At 44.6% G+C, this 21,812-nt stretch overlaps 1 protein-coding gene across 6 annotated transcripts in view; it reads left to right on the top strand.

The window, feature by feature from the left end:
* MYO7A (myosin VIIA) overlaps positions 1-21,812 on the top strand; it is a 1,239,317-nt gene that overhangs the window by 1,184,399 nt on the left and 33,106 nt on the right. For all 6 annotated transcript variants that reach the window (XM_069640000.1, XM_069639997.1, XM_069640001.1 and 3 more), the window contains 3 exons: positions 8,715-8,802; positions 11,791-11,897; positions 21,410-21,595. In XM_069640000.1, coding sequence (XP_069496101.1) covers positions 8,715-8,802; positions 11,791-11,897; positions 21,410-21,595 — 381 coding nt within the window. The remainder of the gene's footprint in view (positions 1-8,714; positions 8,803-11,790; positions 11,898-21,409; positions 21,596-21,812) is intronic.

Here is a 21,812-nt window from a genome sequence, read left to right as displayed (position 1 = left end):
ACAGCGGATCCCCCAAAAGACAACTGGGGGAAATCAGAAAATTATGACATTTTCAGTAAAGGAAGCAAAAAGAAGACTGGAGAAGAAAAACAAAAAAAAGTACGTACAGCAAAAAAAAAAGACAAGTAGGCTCACGTGCGTTCCTGAGAAACCTAAAAATTCCCGGAACAGAAGATGATGGGAAAAAAATCAAAGAAAGCGCCAAATCTAAAGTCGCCACAAAAAATGGAAAAAGGGGAAACGACGAAGAAAATAGAACCCCCAACGATTGAAGCTAACAGTGAAGAAAAACTAATGGAAGAACTGATGGAGATGTCAGTACATGAAGATGAAATTGTTGCCCTTTCAGAAGAAGCACAAATCCAAATGACCCAAGAGTCCTTGATCACCATAGATCATTACGATGAAAGACATGTATGATTCAAAACTATACGATTTTTCACTTGAAGAAATATCAAATGACGAAAGACAGGATGCAACACAAGCACAAGAAGATCTAGAAAATGAATCCAGAGCAACAGAGGAGAATAGTACGTGCGACGAAAAGAGCAGTCCAGACGAATGTGAAACTCCCGTTATGCAGAAGAGAAAGAGACGCGAAGGGCGAGATTCTCTAGAGAGAGATGCTGAAATAAAAATACAACTGCCGACATTTATTGACCCATACAAAAAAGCAAAAAGTCCTCAGCACAAGATAAAACTACAAAGAATAACGAAACAAAACGACAACTTGATTTTGAACCGTACAAACATACTAAGGTTGATGAACGTGATACCGGACATGAAGGAATTATCGACAAGAGATATCCATACCATTGAATTCACAGACGAGATAACAACTGATCAAGTATGGATTGAATTTGCCAACAAAAAAGCATTAACAAAGATGATCCAAAATGAGTAGACTCTAAAACAACTAGGCTTTAGTCTAGCGCTACCAGAATTTAAAGAGGCCAAAGTTGGGAAACAGCGAACGAAGTCCGATAGCCAAGTAATGCTGCCACAGAAGAACAGTGAATTTAATAGCGGAAAAGAAAACTTGAACATACATAAGGAGACTCATACAAGGGGCAAGACTAATGGTAATGGAACAGATGAAGAAATACAGAGGAAGTGGCAGGAATCAAGGAGAGAAAAAGGAATATGGAGACAATTCAACAATTCAGGTGCAAGTGACTATGAAAGCCATTATAACCAAGGATAACAACGAAAGAACCGAAGGACGGCATCGCTCTCAATATGCTCCTGGAACACACGCGGACACAAGCATTTGTTTAGAGATAAGGGAGAAACACTAAATGACTGTGATATAGTTTGCATACAGGAATCCTGGATAACAGAACAACCTATATGCGACGGATATACGACATTGATGAACCCTGCGATACAAAGGGAAAAAGGCTGTCTATCAGCAGGACTATTGACTATGCTGAAATGCACTGCAAATATGGAAATAATCAAGTCGGAAAACATCCTCCCCTGGATCCAGGCCACCACAATAAACTTAAACAACACCCAACCCAAGACCAATCTCAATAGAAGCGGGGGGAAAAACCTCAACTGGTGCATATTTGTATTTGTATTTGTATTTCATTTATTTGTATAGCGCACCAGGCCCAGGGACAACCGGGCGAATCACTTAGTTACAACATAGGAAAAACAGACAGAACCATAATTGCAAAGTTTACACATATAATACAGAATTTACAGGTATGATAATAGCAATGAGAGGACAAGCAGATTATATATACATGTACAAATTAAGCAGAGAACCCAGAGCTAAATGTCCTGGGCGGCCAGCCAGGTTTTCGTAAGGGGTTTGAATCTCGGGAATGAGGGTTCTGCTCTAAGCTCATTAGGAAGCGTGTTCCAGAGTTTAGCTGCCAAGATAGGGAAGCTAATTCCACATGATCTTTGGAGATTGAAAAGTGGAACCTCAAGGCAGTTGAAATGAGCCATTCTGCGGGGTCTAATGGAGTTGTGGAGGGCAAATCGGTTAGCCAGGTAGCAGGGAGCTTGGTTATGAAGGCATTTGTGGGTAAGAGCCAGGGTTTTCAGGGAGATACGGTGTGGGACTGAGAGCCAGCAAATATTGCATCTGGTGTCGGATATGTGTTGGCGCCTGGGAATGTTGAGGGCAGCTCTAATAGCATTGTTTTGGACAATTTGCAACTTGTTTAGGTTGCAGCAATTGGTGCCTAGGTACAGTGCATTGCAGTAATCAATCTTGGATAATACAATAGTTCTAGCCAAGGTGACACAATTGGTTGCGGAGAGGAAAGGGCGACAGGCTGAGCTTGCAGATATATGCCACTGCGGAAGAGACTGAATTAGTTTGTCTGGTCAGGGATAGGGTCGAGTCACTGTAGATCCCTAGGGTTTTTGTGACCTTGGCGGTTGGGATAATATTCCCATCGATGATGAAGGACTTGAACGCAGGGTCGAGTTTGGTAAGTTTTTGTGGAGAACCAAGAATAAGGAGCTCAGTCTTTTCATCATTAAGACAGAGTCCGTGTTGAGCCATCCACGCCTGGATGACCTGGTAGATGACATTGATAGCGAGGGAGTCAGCCGTGTAGTCACCTGAGATAGGGATTAGTATCTGGGTGTCGTCGGCGTAGTTGGTGTAAGTGACACCAGATAGTCCAAGATATCGAAGAGAGGTTTGGTGAACACGTTATACAACGTGGGTGAAACACAAGATCCTTGTGGCACGCCACAGGAGACAGGTGCAGGTGGGGCGGCTGCTAGTGGAGAGAACACGAGCATAGATCTATTGTCTAAAAAGGAGCTATTCCAGGTTGTAGCTTTATTGGAGAAGTGTGCAGCTGATTTAAGGTGGTGGCAGAGGATTTCATGATTGACGAGATCAAAGGCCGCCGAAAGGTCCAAGAGGAGTAAGAGAGCAAGTTTGCCTTTGTCTTTTAGATCTTCAATTGTGTTTTTAAATCTATGAGGGCAGTTTCAGTGCCGTGACGTGGCCGGAACCCTGATTGCCTAAGTCCCAAGAGTTTGTTAGATTCAAGGTAATCTTGAATTTGTAAATATGCTGCACGGTCGAGGGTTTTTTGTAAAAACGGGACCGTGGTGATTGGCCTGTAGTTTGTGGGTATACTAGCGTCCAGGGTAGTTTTGATGAGCGTAGTAATGAATGGCGCTAGGTCATGAGCTGCTTCCTTGATTATAGCTGCCGGGCAGAGGTCGCCTTGGCAATTGGTCGGTTTAAGGCTGGTGATGATCTTTTCCACTTCGGAAATGGAGAGTGGAGAGAAGCTAAAAGGAGTCAGAGAGTCTGGGATGGGGTGGTTAAGGGTGGGGATGGGGTGGTTAAGGGTGGGGATAGGGTTGGGTTGTGGGTTGGATTGTAGGCTTGATTGTTTGTTATTGATTTTAATTTGGAGGGTGGCAATTTTGCTGAGGAGAGCCTCTTGGATTTTGGTACACCAAGTGCTATCTTTGATGCAAGTGTCTGGTGCAGTGACAGGGGTTTCAAGTTCTTTTAGGATTCTAAACAATTCTTTGGTGTTGGATTTGGCTTGTTCGATACGTTTATTGTAAGTGTCTTTTTAAGCCTGGAATATGGCTTCCTTGTAGTTAAGGGTGGCCAGGAGGAGGCACGATTTGTTGGCTGCGGACTGGTTGCTTTTCCAATGTGATTCCGCAATTTGTTTTTCTTTGCGCAGGGTTCTGAGCTGGGGTGTAAACCAAGAGTTCAGGTGGGCTCAAGGTTTGGGTTTTCTCAATTTGGATGGGGCGATGATATCTAAGGCTTTTTGAATAGCAAGGTTAAAGGTGTCAACCATAGCCGTGGGGTCGGAGCATGAGCGAACCTGGTCATTGAGAGCCGGGAGGAGGAGGGGGAGGAGTCTGTCACAAGTGATGTCACGTTTATTGCGGGTGGCAGTAGCCGGTGCAATGGTAGGAGAGAGGCTGGCAGGTATGGACTGAATGTTAAATGTAATTAAGTTGTGGTCAGTCCATGCATACTGTTGGTTAGAGATGATATGGATAGGACAATTGTGGGAGGCTAACCAGTCGAGGGTTCTGCCCTTAAAGTGGGTAGGTTGGTTGATAAGCTGTATGAATCCTGCATTCATAAGCATATTATCAATAGTCATGGCAGCAGTGTCATTGGGATCAGTGAGGCCCAGGTTAAAGTCCCCTAATATCGAAGCTTGGGATTTGGTTTTGGTGTTATGAGTGATGATGTTGGAGAGGTCCTCAGCGAAGGTGGATAGCGGCCCAGGTGGCCGGTAAAGTAGATGGAAGGTGATAGACTGGTTAGGAGTGACGGCTAGTTTGGCTGTCAGTGCTTCCATAGAGGAAAAGTGATGCACAGAGGAGAGGTGGAAGTTTAGAGCATTTTTATGGATGATGGCAATGCCACCACCTTTGGACTGGTTAGAGTTACGATCGTGTCTGATAATGTTGTAACCTGGAGGTATGGCAAGGGAGAGTAGTGGGCCAGAGGCTGCGTGAAGCCAAGTTTCGGTGTCGAGGTCGAGGGTAAGAATTGGGTCAGCCACTTCTAGAGCGTGAGCCGTGATTGATCTGACATTGATTAATGCACCCTTAATATTGCTAGTTTTAGGGAGGTTGGGGTGAGGTGATGATGGGTTTTTCAAGTGTGTAGATGCGGTGGTGGTCAGAGGCTGTTTGTTAAGACGCACAGAGTGATGGGAGGCGTGCGTGAGTCACGAGCCAAGTCTGGCATTTCTCAGGGTGATGGAACATGGTATGTTTGGTGAAGGTCTGGAAGCAAAGTGTTGGAGCCATAAGGCTGGGTTGTTGAGGTAAGGGTTGGTGTGGTGAGCAGTGGACGGCATAGTCATGGTGTTGTGAAGATTGGGGTAATGGAGGGAGGCGGTGGTGTAATTGGGTGTTGTCCCACCGGTGTGCCATGTGAGGTAGAGGAGGGTGGGCAGTATTCTTGCAAACAGAGTAGTGAGGGTGGAGGGCATGTTGGCCTGATACAGTCTAAAAGCAGATGCCTGCCAGATCTACAAAAAGGGTGTTTGAGGTAGAGGTGCTGTTGTAGGCAATTGCACACAATGTTAAACAATAGTAACAATGACCACCGTAGATGCAGTGGCGTGCACAGAAAGTAAGGCAGCAGTAATCGCGGTAGCAGTGTATTAAGGTACAGATACTTAGATCCCTAGATACCTAGATACCTAGATTCGATTTTAGCAGAGGGAGCCAAAAAGGCAGTTGATTAAGATGCAGAAAGGCACAAGTTCAAATACATAATCCAAACATACCTAGATTCGATTTTAGCAGAGGGAGCCAAAAAGGCAGTCGATTAAAATGCAGAGAGGCACAAGTTCAAATGCATTAGTAACGAACACATAAATGTGATTTGTCTATGAGGAGAGTGGATAGTAGAGATGTCTACCAGAATGTAGAGTACATAGGTCCGACTAAAGGTGGTGTACTGTTGTGAATGTTTTAAGCAACCTTATCGGCCAATGCAGTGGCTGGGACACATAGCAGATGCCGGTAAGGTAATAAAGGGAGCAGATTGAGTGGACAAGGTAAGGGGCGCAGGTGGAGTAGGTAATGAATGAACTTATATTGGAATCCCAATGCAATAAAATAACTCTTCATAGATTAGTATTTTCAACAATTGACCAAGCAAAGATAAAAGAACCAAGTACAGAATTAATCATTTGCGTGTTCAACAGAGAAGGCAATCCATTAAATTACATTGCTTTAAAAAATAGAGCAAGAAAATGGAACAAATAAATTGCAAACAGACAATTGCTGAGATCAGACTGCATGAAGAACACAGGGAGACGCATGATTGAAACCTGGGCAATGGGCAAAGAAACGGCAATAATAGACTACATCTATATGTCAAAAGAGATACACGAAGAGATAACATTTTCCATCAATCTCAAAAACCCAAACAGTGACCATTACATATTGAAAAGAATTTTGAACCTTGGGCCATGAAGAAAGCAACCTGTCTTCTGCCTAGTATGGAGATAAACACAGGAATGAGCAGACTAAGGATCAGCCAACAGAATGTGAGAAAGCTTCCAGACGCTATGACTAAATCAAACTTGGAAGACAATCAAAAAATTAACTATGCTTGGCTCCTTCTCCCATATAAGAAAGAGACAAAAAGAACCCAAAAAACTTCACAGAACCACCAACATGCATATAATCTGAAAGTTGCACAAAAAAAGAAAGATCTGAGACACGTAATAAAGGGAATAAAGAAAGAGAATACAAAAGACTCGGCCTTAAAAGTCAAATGGGCCAAACAACAACATAGAACCTGGATGAAAAATAATGAGGCGATGATGCTCCAAGCCGATGCAGAGAATATGCTACACGCCATGAGCAACCGGAATACGAGACAGCTATGGACACTACTCGACGCACAGCCCCAGACTCAAGATGCCATGACAGCAAATGTACCAGAAGCAAGTTGGATAAAATATTTCAGCGAACTATATGGAGAAACGTATGTGTGGTTTCCCTTTGACTCCCAACCCGTTTTCTGTGATGATCTGCCTGTGGAGTGGCCTGGCTTGGTGCTGTAGTCCTTTGGTGGTTTCTGGCTTTTTTACTTTCCCCACCCAGCCCTTTAGCAATTGGCTGAGGCAGTCAGGTGTCCCTTTGTTCACTAGCCCCGTCCCAGGTGGCAGCCTGACACACTTCCTGTTCCCATAGTCGCCCGCCCCAAAGCCCTGATTGACTTGAGTAACCCCTTGAGAATGACCCCCAGGGCAGCCCCTGCAGCCCCATCAGCTAAGGGCCCCAAGGCAAAGGGCAGCTCCTGAAGCAGCAGCACCAGTCCGTGTGTTTGCCTGTGTACACCTGAGAAGCCCACCGTCAACCATCATCGACTGACACGAGAGGTCTTTGTCCGGAATCCAGCAATTACTGTATTCCGGAAATCCCTGCTGCCTCTCTCAGCTTCATAACATTGATTACCAAGGTTACTAGCTAGTAAGTAAACGTCCTATCACTGCTGTACTCCATCCGTTAAGTACCATTTCATGAACTCATGGGTCCCCACCTTAGGACACATTCTCAAAGCTAGGTGTTTTCCTACTTTTTTTTAAAAAAGTTTTATTGGTTTCAAACTAAAAGCAAGTTATAGTACAAAAGAAACCTTTAACAGTTTAAAAGAATCAAAGCAAAATGTTAAAGATTCCACAATTTCGGTCAGAGAAAAAAAGCATTTCTCTATCTGCACAGCATACCCTCCTACATTTACTGTTGGGGCCCCCATTTAAGGCATTTCTCCTTCTACCAAGCTATCTCAAATCTAAGTGATTCTACCTCCTTGGCAGTCCCTCTCCCACTGCTCAGACTCTCAATTTAGGGAGACCACAGCTGTCGAGACCAGCCAATCGCATTGGGCCTAGGAACAGACATCGAAGACAAATTCTATCCGGGTTTAAGGTATTTATATCTTGCACCACGTTCAATGCTCACAGGCCTCAGTCACGGCCACCCATCCATGCGCCATAGAATGCAGCTATGGCAATGCAATTCCGGTCTAGAGGCTCGCATAACCGTCCACACTAAAACCCCTGGCATTCCTCAACACCTATGCCATTAGTATAAAGCAACAATCTATGAAAAGATGTCAGTCAAGCTGGGCACATATCGAGTCTCTGGCACTAACACTCTACCCTAAACCACCAACAGCAGTTCCCTATGTGCCTGACCTACGGGCTTCTTACGGGAGCCTAGCCAGCCCACCTAAGTCCTAACCTGGCAAAATGCACACACGCATCTTAAAAATGTACTCTTAGAATCTCCCACACATGAACTTCGGTCCCCATGGGCGTTCCAACCACAAATCACATTGAGGCCATTCAAATGGGAAAAGGACACTATATAAATGACAAATACAATAAAATACAATACATAGACATTTCCCCAAATGCCCTCCCCACACACCACCAAGAAACATACTTTCACACAGAAAGGTGGTTCCGCTGGTCTGCACTCATGAACAATTCCGGTTTCGCATCTTGCCACCCCCTCTCCATCCAAACTGGCAGAGAGTGCATTTTATAAGACTAATTTACATTACCTTGCAAATATATGTTAATGTTCACTTAGGATGTACGCGCTCAGCTTGTAAACTGCAACAGATTACACAGTAACCCTTGCCTATCGGAGGCAAAGACATAGAGCCCACCGTTACTGTGGTTTTAGAACAAGTATCTGCAATTGTTGGCTTTTAATATGTTTTGGTCTACAACTCCCATCAGCCGTAGCCTGCATATTCAGTGGTGTGAGAACGATGTAGCTAAGCGTCTGGGGAGCAACGGGTTACAGGCCCATGTTTTAGAAAGTGGGGAGTGAGTTATAGGGAGTGGTGGAGAGGTATTTTGGACGAGGAGGGCCCATGTGATGGATTCAGTCAGAAGTGACTGTGCTTATTCCTCTACCCACCCGCCTGATAGTGCAAATGCCCCCCAGTGCTGTTACAGAACAGCACTCACTTACACAGCTGTGATGGACTGAAGTGTGGCACCATGTCTGAGTGGCACAAAACAATCCAAGTTTAAGAGTTGTTTGCGCTTCTGTTTGTGCACCTTGTACACGTCATAGATTGTGCTCTTTCGAGTACTAGGGACCTGGTGTTGGTTTTCTCCCAGGATAGACACACCAACCTTCTTTGTAACGTATTTTCTAATAAATAAATACAAACATTGTTGTATTGATTGGTTATTTCCTTGCAGGTCATCAGTGTCCCGGAAGGAGATTTCTTCTTCGACTTTGTGAGGCACCTGACTGACTGGATAAAGAAAGCTCGACCCGCGAAAGATGGTAATTGGTTCATTTTTGGGCATGCTGGATCTTCTTAAGAACCCTGAAATTGGGTAAATTTACACCCATTATTACAGGGCTTAGAAGCATGAGTAATCCATCATAAATTGCTGTTTGCAAATGTAATATTGTTATTGATGTTGGTGAGAACCTATAACTTCACAATTTGGCTACTTTTATATTTTCCTTCACTATATAATACCTAATAAGGTGTTAATGAGTCCGCGCAAAGCCCACAACAAAGCACTTGCCCCTAGCATGCTAAGGCTTTAGTTACAATATGATTTCTTAACCCAGCCCTAAAATAGCTGGGGCGTCCCAAGCGGTTTGCATAATAATATGTCGGCATGGTGATTTTTGGGGTATTTTCTTAGAGAAGATCAGCATGTGGAGATTATTGCTTCAGAGAATTGTAGTAAGCATACAGATAGATTTCATTTGGTGGAGATTATGACCTACAGATAGATTTTATTTTGGGGAGGGGTAATGACCTGGGACCATTCAGCACGTTATTTATTGTGTGCATTTTGAGTCTGCTCAACCTTGTCCGCGGCTCTTAGTCCCCCCGCATGCTATTTACTGTATAAACTCATTGCTGACACATCACCTTCAAATAATGGGAGGTGCTTGTTGGGTGTGTCTCACCAGTTATATGGTCAAGCATTTCATCAGGGGTAGGGCGCTGCGCCCTCACCTCCATGGCTTTCCTATTGGTGACTGGTCCGGGGAGTTTTATATGAAAGGCTCAGAGGCGGCATCAACCCCGACTTTGGGACTGATCATGAAACTTTGATAACTAGTGGGTAGACGTGGAGATAGTCTGACTACACACATCAGATGGCTTCATGTTGCTTGCAGACACAGCCAGCCCTACAGATAAGCAATGTGACAGAAGAATAGGGCACAGAAGTTTCATAAGAGCCTGTTGCTTGCTCCCACCCGCACAGCTCCTCCGATATGTTTGGATCAGTGGTACCAGCAGAGCAGTGCCACAAGAAGGAGCCCTGTTATTATTACTACCGCAATTGAAGAGGGTCTTTGCATCAATTACTCGGTGTAAAGAAGTATGGATTACAAAAACATAATTATTATTATTTTGTTGGAATATATTTTTACTTGCCCAAAAGATAGACCCTTTTGAAATAAGAATTACTTTTTTTACTCTCTAAAAATCATGTTTCTCACATTGTTAGGAAATAATGAGTAAAATACTCCCACTTCAAAACATATATAGAGTTTACAACAGAGAAAACAAAAATGACTAATTTGCCTCTTTTGCTGTGTTTGCATCGTGATATAAGGATCGAAGACCAAATCTCCACTTAAAATGTGAAAGATTGGATTGCAAGTTTAAAGTGATCTCGGATTACTCCATTTCCGATGATGTAAGCAGCAGAATCAGTTTCCTCCAGTTCTTGAGACAGGCTATTCATGATGTTGGTTCCTTTGTTAAACCTATATTACATGGTTGACATGCTTCATAAGCAGTAGATGTTTTATTTTCCTTTTTGCAACTGTTCCACAATCCCCTTTCTCCATTTACTCACTTGTGCAAAACTCTTTATGTAATATGGATGGGCATCAGAAAGTGTTTGCTCCATTCCCTAGTGCACACCTAGGTAGTTTGCCCCCAGTTCTTCAGATGCCATGCCCAAGGGCCTGATTCTGAAGTTGGTCCGGAAGGTGCATTCCGAGACTGTTTGCTGTATGTTCTTTTCATTGCACCCCAGTCCCATTGTGCTCCTTATTTCATTGACACAGTCGGAGCCCGGCATTCTATTTGGTAAATACCCACCAGCCTTTTGGCAGATTCACTTTTATGAGACTGAAGAAATATGAACATGAGAAGGAAATTCAGTAAAACGTACTGCTGCAAATTTGGTACTTTCTAAAAGGATGTTTGACTGGACCAACCTCTCTTTCATCACCAAATTACTCCTAAGTCTAGGAAAACCTCTTCCAGCAGCAGCTGTGGTCCGATCGCAATGCTGCTGCTGCTGCTGCGAATGCAGCCTTTAATTAAGCTGATCACCCCAAGATTCAAGCGAGCAAGAGCTCTCGGGACAAGCTTCCCAGTCATCGCCACCAAGAACTGGAACACTCTACTGCTAGCACTGAGTGCAGAGCAATCCTACTGGACCTTTCGGAAACACCTTAAGACAATGCTATTGTCCCAGGGCCCTTCATCAGACTGATCGGCTGCCCCTAACTGTTTCTGACTCCAAACTTGGATTGATTAAACTATAACCAGCGCCTTAGTGGGTATAGTGCACTTTATAAATGTATAAACAAACCCAGTGCTGGGTGGACGGTAGATGTACAGGGCCAGTAATGGCCCTGCCAGCCCGAGCAAATCGAGGGCTCATGGCCGTTACCCAGAAGGGCATCAAAGCTATTCGCACCAGAGGCTTCAGCCAGGGTTTTTTTTGATGCGAGATAGGCTCCACATATATTGCGTGACCCCAATCACCCATCAGAAAAAAGTCGAGATAATCTAGTATTTGCAAACACGGAACAAATGCGCCTAGCACCAGTTTTGCTTGCTAGTGTAATATGGAATGGGACAAACATGTTTACACTAAACTATATATAGGCTTTTGGAGTGGAATGGGGTGCTTTTGCCATCTGATTTCCCACCAGAAGTATTGGAATAGAGGAAACAGGGCATGCAATAAAACAAATTTAGGACCTTCTGGCATAACATTCCAAGGAACAAAAAAAAAAGTTTCCTCCATTTTGTTTAGGCAACATATCTTTGTAATACCATGGAGCAGACAGAACAAAAGTCCAGCTGCTTCCTTTTTGTACACTTTTTTTTTAGATGATACTGACTGGGCCAAAAACATTTTGATCTGTTTCACTAAAGAAGCCAATCTGGTGCTACGTCAATTTGCCCAATTTTTGATAATTTGTCCCTAAACTTCTACTGTAGCATGATAATTAGATTGTGGTACCTTCTACTCACCCTTGTTGTTGGCTGTATTGCAGGTATTGTGCCTTCCCTCACCTACCAGGTATTCTTCATGAAGAAGCTCTGGACAAACACTGTGCCTGGAAAAGATCCGATGGCGGACTCCATTTTCCACTATTATCAGGTAGCTTTTCAAGATGAAAATTTACATTACTAGAATTACTGAAGTGGTATGTTTTATAATGGTAATATGACTAGGCGGGTTGAGCTCTCTCTGCTGACATCTGTGTTTGATCAGCAGGTCACAAGTCAACCCAGCCTTTCATCCTTCCAACGTTGTTAAATGCGTATTAGCATTGTTTATATAAGGGTATATATTGAGTGTGGACCTAGCTACCGGAAGCAACAGAGCACTTTACAACCATAGGGGGAGGAACACAGTGAGAGAAGCAAAGCACAAGGGAGCGGGGAGTTAACAAGGGAGGGCGAGGGTGGGCAATGGGCAGCAAGGTATCTACAAGCAGATCACCAAGTCTCAGGTAGGGCGGGGAGTGCAGGGTGTGTGGACCTAGGTGTTAGGGAGGAGCCATTCCTTGAAGAGGAACCACTTCAGTTGGGTAATAATAAATGTATATAAATATGTTATATGTACAGTGTTTTGGACAAGTTTCTTTGTAAAATAGTCCTCTAATTAAGAGAAACATCAGTTTCTCCCTCAAGATAAAATTGAGATTGACAGACCTCTCATGTAAGCCTTGCAAGAAGGATTCCTCATCACTTCTTCCAGCTCATGCATTTTAACTTCGAATGATATAGAGCGATATTTTTTCAGACTTTGGTGAATAATTTCTACATTTTCGACTTCTTTATTTTGACTTAAGATCATCTGAAGACTGTACTTTTTTCTATCCTGACTCAAGTTTTGTATCGATATATCATTCTGATGCACGTGGGTCAGTGGATCTACCCAATATTAGAAATGGAACAAAGTGAAAATGGTCATTCATTCTGACTCAATTTAAAGTCTGTTGCTATACTAATAAAGAGTTTACCTTTTTTCTGACTGTGGTAGCTCTTGTTGCCCTGTGCTTCAATGGCCATAAAATAAAGTGACAACTTGTGCCGATATGTCTTCAGGTCTCTTGTCTCCCGCACATCTGTATAGTTCTCATAAACCTACAAGATTAAGTATCCCCTGATCATTAAGCATTTCGTTAGTATTGGATCTTTCATTTATTCACATGCCATGACCATTCCCCGTCGTCAAGCTGGGAATCCTCGGTTAACTTTTAACATTAGTAAATAACGAAAAATAGGTGTCTATTTTGTAGCCCATTGCTCACCAACACCATCATATGAGGGCATACAGGCCAAAGCCAGAGAAACAGTACTCCAGGTGCAGCAACGCCAATCAGGGGAGCAGGGTGGGGTGCAACCCCAACCAATCACAGCGCAGATATCCCCAATGAAATACTCTCAAGTCATGCCTGAAGAGATTCTGCAATACGAGGTAGACTCTGAATTTGAGGCACTCCATAGATAATCACCTGCATCTTCTGACTCAGGCGAGTTTGTGGCTTCCGCCCCCTCCATTGAGGTTCCCACGCCTTCCCCAACAACAACGGCAGAGTTCCAGGAGTACACTGGGACCCCTCGTTCAAGCACAGCCACAAGAGCAACTGCTTAATCTGCGAACACTGCTCTCACTACAAGTTTTATCCACACTGCAAAGCCTACTAACCCAGCTGGATACCAGACTCCCAATGGGCCTCCAAGTCTTTACAACACCACACCAGCACCCAGAAGCTTAAGGAGTCGCCCCTACAGTGGGGCCCTCATCGCCAACCAGTTCTCGGCCAGAGCCACAGAGATTGGAATCTGTCAGGTTGCCAAGAAGTATAAGCATAGTGACAGGTTGTTTTCCCCACATGGTCAGCTCCCAAAGCAATCAGGCTTTGGGAGAAGCTTACGCCCAGTCGCAATGGTACAGAGCCAGACAGACCAAGAGGAAGAGCAGCTCACTGACACAGACAAAGATCAAGAGCCAAGGGATATGGCATCTACAACCACCACATAGTCCCCCCCCTTGAGATGACCAATGGAACACGGATGATGACCAGATGGACGACCCGGTCAACAAGCCCCAGAAACCATCCCGCATGATGAAATTGGAGCATTCCAAACATTAGCCACGAAGGCATACCACCGAAGACAAAAATAATGTTTTCTTTTCGATCACATGCACAAAGTCCATTGTCTGATCCTCGACCATGTATGGGAGGAGGGACTCTGTATAATGAGACATCCGTTCACAGAACCAGCTTTCAAGTGCAGACTTCAGAAGAATTTCAGTGTACCAGACACCACACATAAGTGTCTCACATTGCAACCTTCACAAGAGTCAGTGGTTTCCGCAGCAGTTTACAGAAAAGCCCACGCTGAGGTGCATAAGTGTACGGGCGCCACCGGAAGTGGAATTCCGGAAAATGGATGCACTGGGTAATAAAGTGCTCTCCATAGCGGATATTACAGTAAAGGTGGCCAACACATTGCCAATTGCATCCCGGTATGACTGCGAAATGTGGCACCGATTAGCACCATTTCTGGAGAATTTACCAGAAGAAAAACATGCAGAGGCTGATGCCATCCTAAAAGAGGGTGAGGCGGCCACGAACCACAGCATCAATACTGCAGTTGATTTGACCAGAACAGGCTTCAAGCTAATTAATAATGGAGTAGTACTGGGTCAGCAAGGATGGCTATGCTGCACTGACATTAGGCCAGATGTGCAACATAACTTTTTAAGGCGACAACCTGTTTGGCCCCAAGATCAACAAGTCGTTAAAAGCAATGAAGACAGTCACCACCAGGTCACTAACCACTCTGCAGTCCAAGCACATTTTTTTGTACCTTGCGAGATGCAGTAATAAGATCGAGTTACTCCGCAAATACCAGGAGCTCCAGAGCATATTGGAGATCATTGCACTACTAGCAGGGGTATAAAAAGCAGTCCCAAAGCTACCAGCGCCAGAGAGAATATAAGCAACAGCAATAGCAGAGAAGATCTGCCCCCTCCCAAAGGGGTAGGACGAAGGCGGAGGCCTGACTGCGCAGCCAATACAGCACAAGTGGGGGGAAAACTGTCACATCACTTACATCAGTGGCACAATGTAACAACTGACAAATGGGTGTTGCAGGTGGTCCAGTTCGGCCATCTTCTAGAGTTCAACAAGCAACCACCAAATATTCCCCCGTTAAAAAGTTCCATTGCGCATCTAAGCATGCTAAAACAAGAAATAAAGCAAATGTTGGCAAAGAATGCCATACAAAAGGTACCAAAACACCAAAGGAACAAGGCACTGGTTGCTGCGGCCCTCCGAAAGAAGGGCCATCACGTCTACCCTTATTTAGACGATTGGCTGGTGCATGCTCCAAATGTTGCAGCAGGACACACGTCCATCTCGGAAACAAAGCAGTTGCTGAAGCGGCTCGGATTCGAGATGAACTTCAACAGGTCTTCTCTGCGGCCAACCAAAAGCCTCATTTTCCTGGATGCTCATTTCTCAACAACCGAAGCTATAGTTCGCCCTTCCCGGGACACGCTCCAATCACTGATCCCTCTGTTCAAGCCAGGAGCGTGTTATCAGTTATAGAAAATGTATAGGGCTACTGGGGAAAATGTCCTCCTGCATGCCACTCATAGCTCATTGCAGGCACAACATGCGCCCACTGCAGGAGTTCCTCGCCAGCAACTGGTCCCAGGTCATGGGATCATGGGAGGACAGTGTAAAAATCACACAAAAACACACAACCCGCTTGCCGGGGTGGGTGACACTGCAAAACATCACAAGGGGGTGCCCGCTCCAGGACCTCATCCCGCACAATACTCTGATAATGGACACCTCCCTGTCCAGCTGGGGAGTGCATCTGGGCTACCTCCACATCAAGGGCAGATGGACAGCAGAAGAAGCCTGCCTACACATAAATGCCCTGGACCTCAGAGCTGTGGGCTGGACCCTGAATTTGTTCCTACCAGTACTCAAAGATTCTACAGTCCGGATCCTCACCGACAATACCATGACCATGTACTACCTCAGGAAGCAGGGGGGAACAAGGTCACTACTCTTATCTCAGGAGGCACAAATAATTTGGCACTGGCTCATCAACAACAAGATAATGCTGCAAGCTTTTCACATTCCAGGAGTAAACAACAAAATTGCAGACAGCCTCAGCAGGGCGACCAACCAATCCCACGAGTGGGAGCTGTGCAACAGCCAATTAAAGATCATATTTGCCCAGTGGGGCGGCCAAAAGTCTACCTGTTGGCGACAAATCACAAAGCAAAATACACAGTTTGCCAGCAGGATGCACCAGTGGGTATCAATGGGAAGCGTGTTCTCGTTCCCTTGGACAGGCTCTTCGCCTATGCCTTCCCACCGTTTCCCATCATATGGAAAGTAATACAGATGATACAAACATACCCATGCACAGTGATACTGATAACCCCCATTTGGCCGAAACAGACATGGTACACCGACCTCTTGCAATTGTCGATAGGAAATCAGATCTGTCTACTACACCACAACCTGAAAGCACTCAAGTTGACCGTGTGGCTCCTGACTTTAGAGAATTTGGCCACTTAAATCTATTTCAGGAGTGTGCAAACATTCTAAAGTGGCACAGGCTCCATCAACTAATCGGTCCTACCAGAGCAAAGGGGAAAAGTTCTGTGCCTGGCATGCACAGCAGCCGGATATTCAGCCCCTCTCGGCAAGTCCAGAGGCTATCCTCCCATACCTGTTGTTGGCTCAGGGAGGGCTCTCCCATACTTCAATTAAGGTACACCTGGAAGCCATCTCCATATATACCAGGGAAAGGCGGAAAACCCCCCTTTTCATTGAATGACTAATAAAGCATTTCCTGAGTGCGTGGTTCAGATCTTTTCCCCCTACAAGGACATTTCCACTGCAAGGGAGTCTCAATGTGGTTCTCGCCGGGCTCATGAAAGCGCTGTTCGAGCCATTGGCGCCTGCTCACATAAATTTCCTCTCCTGGAAAGTCTTATTTCTTAAAACCATTACATTGGCAAGAAGAGTCTCGGAGCCACAAGCCCTCACAATAACGGAACCATACCTACGCTTTTACAGGGATAAAGTGGTCCTTACAACCAATCCACATTTTATACTGCAGGTAACATCCAAATTCCATAAGCTTTTGTCGATTACGTTGCCAGTGTTCTTCCAAGAAGCGAAGACAGCAGCAGATGTTGCACTATACTCTTTAGATGTTAAATGAGCACTGAAATACCACCTCCACAGAACTGTGTACCAAGCTGTATGACTTCCTACTTTCTGCCTGCGCCCTGATACCTTCGAGTCTGGCGCGCATAATAAATATTAAACAAACAAACAAACAAGGTCCTCTCGCAGCTTTTTCCCGCTTTCAAACAAAGGAAAAGCAATGAATTGCAAGGTGGATATCCTTCACCATCTTCTTTTGTCACGCAAACGCAAACAAACTGCTAACTGGACCAGCCCATGCCGACTCAACAAGAACTATGGCAGCATTGGCGGCAATGTGTTTGGGGGTGCCCCTGAAAGACATTTGTCATGCAGCCACCTGGACCGTTCCACACACGTTTACCAGGCATTACTGCCTCCAGGAGCAACATGCTGCTGACGCAAAAAGGGGAAGAGCAGTGCTGTAGCGCCTCTTTCAATAAGGCAGGCTTTTTACTTTTATCGGCCACAATTCAATGTTTATACTTCTTTGAAATCTGTTCATAGTATGTGAATCTATGTAAGATCCAATGCTGGACAAGGGCTACGTTTCTTACCTGTAACTCCATGTCTCCAGCGTTAGTACCTTTCATAGATTCACAGGTGCCCTCTGACCATCCCCTACCAAAACAAGTCTCCCTAGGATACATCAAAATCCAGCATGCACAGGGTAGAATCTGAAGGGAGGCTGCAGGGGAGGAGCTACATACTCGACATCCTATTGGTGGAGACCATAAGCACCCACAACTAGGGCAATGGGCTACATAATAGATACCTATTATTCTTTATTTACTAGTGTAACAAGTTAACCAAGGATTCCCAGCTTAACGATGGAGAATTTTCATAGCATGTGAATCTATGAAAGATACCAATGCTGGAGAAATGGAGTTACAGGTAAGAAACTTACCCCATCTTTGGGATTTGCTGATCAGAAATTAACAGCTGTATCCCAATTTCACAGTTCCTCAAAATGGAGAAAACGTTTTTCTGCAATGAGCAATTACATTTCGGGCAATCTGCACCTGGACTTTATTAAGTCTTATTCATTTCAGTCCATGACCTCTAAACAGGAAATGTTAGTGAGCACACAACGGCAAGTGGGATGGTGTAGATCCCCTGGTCACTTCCCCTTGGTGACCGACACTTAGCAGTAGACAGTTATGTGGCAACCCTGTAAGCCCACCTCTGGTAAACAGAGCCCCTCCTCCCCCAGTACCACCTTGCATGGGCTTCACACCAGAGTTATACCATCCTTAACTGTCCCTCAAAGACACCCTTGGACCCTGCCAGTGCCCAAAAACCCTCAGAGGGCAAACTATACTTTCCTCCCCCCACTTGCAGGGTCTGCTGGGTTTGTCAGTAAATTCCGTAGCCCCAGGCAAGTTGAAGAGATCTGGAGAGTGAAGAACGGTGGAAGAAGACCAGGCTGGTGAACCGGAAGAGGCTGGATGAGTGGTGTTAGGCCAGAGCAAGAGGCCATTGTGGCAATTAAGGAAGTGGTAATATCAGGAGAGGAGAATGGAGAGAAGGGAGCGGTGACAGTAAAGCAAGTGGTAACATCAGGAGGGTAAGCCTGGAGAGGATAGACTGGTGGCAACCTAACCTAGGAAGAGGCCATAGCATGAGAGGAGAGTGGAAAGAAGGAACCAGTAGCAATCTAAAGAAGTGGTAACCTCAGGAGAGTGGAGAGAAGTACATGGTGGCAACTAAGGTGGTGGCAGTAGAAGGGGTAAAGCAAATGGTAGCAAGATATAAGGGCTAAAGACAAAAGTGGACAGGATGAAGGAATTAGAAGAAAAAAAGAGGAGGTGGAAACAAGAAAGGAGAAGCCGGAGAAGTTAGAAGAAGGGCATGCTTTTGAAGAAGGAGAACAAAGAACTTTGGGAAACGTGGTAAATCCCTGATGTTGGGCATAGGTACAAAAATCAGGGCCTTAGAGTGACGCAGAAACCATCACATCCAAGAAAGAGAGTGGAACAGAGGTGATGAGTAGAAAGTAGAGAAGAGAAAGAAGTGACTGTGAGATTGTAGAGGGCCAGGGACTAGACAACCAGAGGAGGAAGGTTCCATTTGGCTAGGTCGGCCAATCTAGGACCAGATGTGGGGGGGGGGAGCGGGAGCCAGAGAGATGAAGGCAAGAAAGGGCTGAAGTAAAGGAAGTGTAGGAAACCTTTAGCTTGCCTTAGGACTCCTCTATGGCTCTTCCTGATGGTCATCACCAGTGGCTCAGCTGCCTACAAGACTTGCTGTCAAAGAGAGTCAAAGGGTGTGGGACCCCAGATAGCTCGCATCTAGAATAGAACAAAGAATAAGGCTCAAGAACCCCGAAAACGCCACAGCAGGGGACTGAGGCACCCTCCCGAGAACTTTAAGGATTTAGACAGTAATTACAGATGCCCAAAGGTCAGAGTACCTGCAGACAGCAGGAGAGACATGACTGTGAGAGAAGACCACCCAGACTATTATTGTTTCTTGCAGGAGGATCCCAGCTTGCATTTTTAGCTGACCCTATTTGTACATAGTTCTCAAATAAAGCTAGTAAGCCTACTCTACAGGCTCATGCCATATTAGTCTGTAGGACATCTTGCAGTTCTCCAATCCGACAAGCACACTTAACAAATGTTAAGATTGTAAACAAAATCAAAGTCAATAAAAGATGGTGGAGAAGGGACAACATTGGCATGTGAAAGTTAAAGGTGGCTTAGTGATCACTCAGGGACAAGAAAATAATTGAGCTACAGTAAAAGAAAATATGAAGAAGTGGCTAATGGCACCGCAGAAGATAAGATGAGTAACAAAGCATACACAAACATATTCTGAATAAAAAAGAGTAGCAGGGGTTCTCCTTTTTATGCTCTTCACATAAAAAACTTAGAAAGGAGAAGAGATAAATTCTGCATGTCAACAACCTGTATAAAAGTCATCTAATCTTCAGGAAGCTGATGTATTATATGGAACACTTCAGGGTGGTGTTTGGATTATCCAGTTAGTTAATCCCTGATGGAGTAAAAAAGTACAATTTTTTGGCCTGATTGATTCCTGACTGGTATTAGACAGGTCTCTGATCTAGGGAAGGATGATCAGTGGTTGACTGCAGCTGAGCTGAGAGAAAGATGGAATTTTGGTAATGTATCGGATTCTGTGTATAGACATCTAAGGAGGTCTGTGGGTGAGGTTGACTGGTCCTGTACCTTGGATTTGAACATCTTTCTGGCCGATTCTAATGGGAAGGAAGGTGGTCTGGCCAGTAGACTATATAAGTTAATTGTGTCGCATTATCGAAGTAATGACAAATTGCGGGTGGTTTGGAGTGAGAGGATTGGGTCTGAGATTGATATCGGTACCTAGCTGAATATGTGTGTTAATGTCTCCTTGTGTTCACTGAACTTGAGTGAAAAGTCTCGGCAAATTAAGATTCTAAATCGCGTATACTGGTGTCCGGAAACATTACATAAAAGAGGCATGACCGACAGTGACGAGTGTTGGGGTTGTGTTCAGGATGTTGGGTCTTTGGCACACATGCTCTAGAGCTGTGTGCGGGTCAGAGATTTTTGGAACAAAGTGATGTGTGTGACAGGATTACGGGTGGGGGGTCTGTCCTGGATTTTAAGATTGTGATCCTAGGTGATGATTCCGGGTTGGCTGATATCAGCTCCGCCCTAAAAATGTTTTTTTAGAGCTTCCATTGTGGCCAAGAGGTTAATTCTTCGAGGATGGAAAGGCCGTATCCTGCCTTCTTTTGAAGAATGGGTCCAGGAAATGCACTGCCTGTCAAGAACTGAAACATTGATTTACAAATTGAAATATAAATTGTCTTTGTATGAGAAGATCTGGAATGTGTTTAATGATTTCTTTTAGTTTTCTTTTTTTTTCACTCCTGAAATCAATCAATCTCAGACCCAATCCTTTCACGCCTGATTGTTACTCTATTATTGCTTCTGTACATAAGTGTAAATAAATAAAAAAAAGAGAAATGGGATAATGGGGGCTGTGAGCCATTGACTGCCATGGAGCTTATCAAGAGAAGTACCTGACTTTGAGGTGTAGGTGTGTAAAGTGCAAAAAAAACAACTGATCCGAATGTCCAGGTTTCCGTGAAGTAGAAGAAGCCAGGATATTCATAAATTGTGTGTTATGTCGACCAGTATTGTCAGAGATAAGGAAGTGATGAGGGAAGGGCATGTTTGAGTGCACTGATGATTGCGTTCCACTGATTCAGTTTATGCATATGATCATGACTTCCAAAGACCTATAGCATCCGTCAACCTGTGTGTAAGCGTTGTAAAATAGGAAGCCTTTTAAAGGAATTTAGAATCTTTTTCATGGCGTATTCACTCTGGTGTTCTATGAAGTTTTGTTTTACGGCTTCAATATCTCTTCAAAACGTTTGTCTTTTAATTCTGTTTTATCTGTGCAGGAATTACCAAAATACTTACGAGGTTACCACAAATGCTCTCGCGAAGATGTGTTGCAGCTGGGGGCTCTTATCTACAGGGTGAAGTTTGAGGATGACAAGTCCTATTTCCCAAACATCCCGAAGATGCTGAAGGAACTGGTGCCTCAAGACCTCTTGCGGCAGCTCACACCAGACGACTGGAAGAGGGTAGGTGTTCACGGCCATAAAACATGAGGTTGTTGCCTGTGAATCTATATCCAGGAAGTGACATCGACTAAGAGCATTCTTTCACCAAAAATGTTGTTTTCTCTCTGGCCCTTTTCGGTTTGAGTTCATAGGAGAGTGCAGTATGAATTAATACAGCTGTTTCTCAACCTCTCACCGGACACAGGGTCACAGAGCTCCCGAAGTCTATCAGGCTACT

Source organism: Ambystoma mexicanum, chromosome 7q (genome assembly GCF_040938575.1).
Source record: "Ambystoma mexicanum isolate Mex_15411 chromosome 7q, UKY_AmexF1_1, whole genome shotgun sequence".
NCBI lineage: Eukaryota > Metazoa > Chordata > Amphibia > Caudata > Ambystomatidae > Ambystoma > Ambystoma mexicanum.
This window is presented reverse-complemented; position numbering and strand designations above follow the sequence as displayed.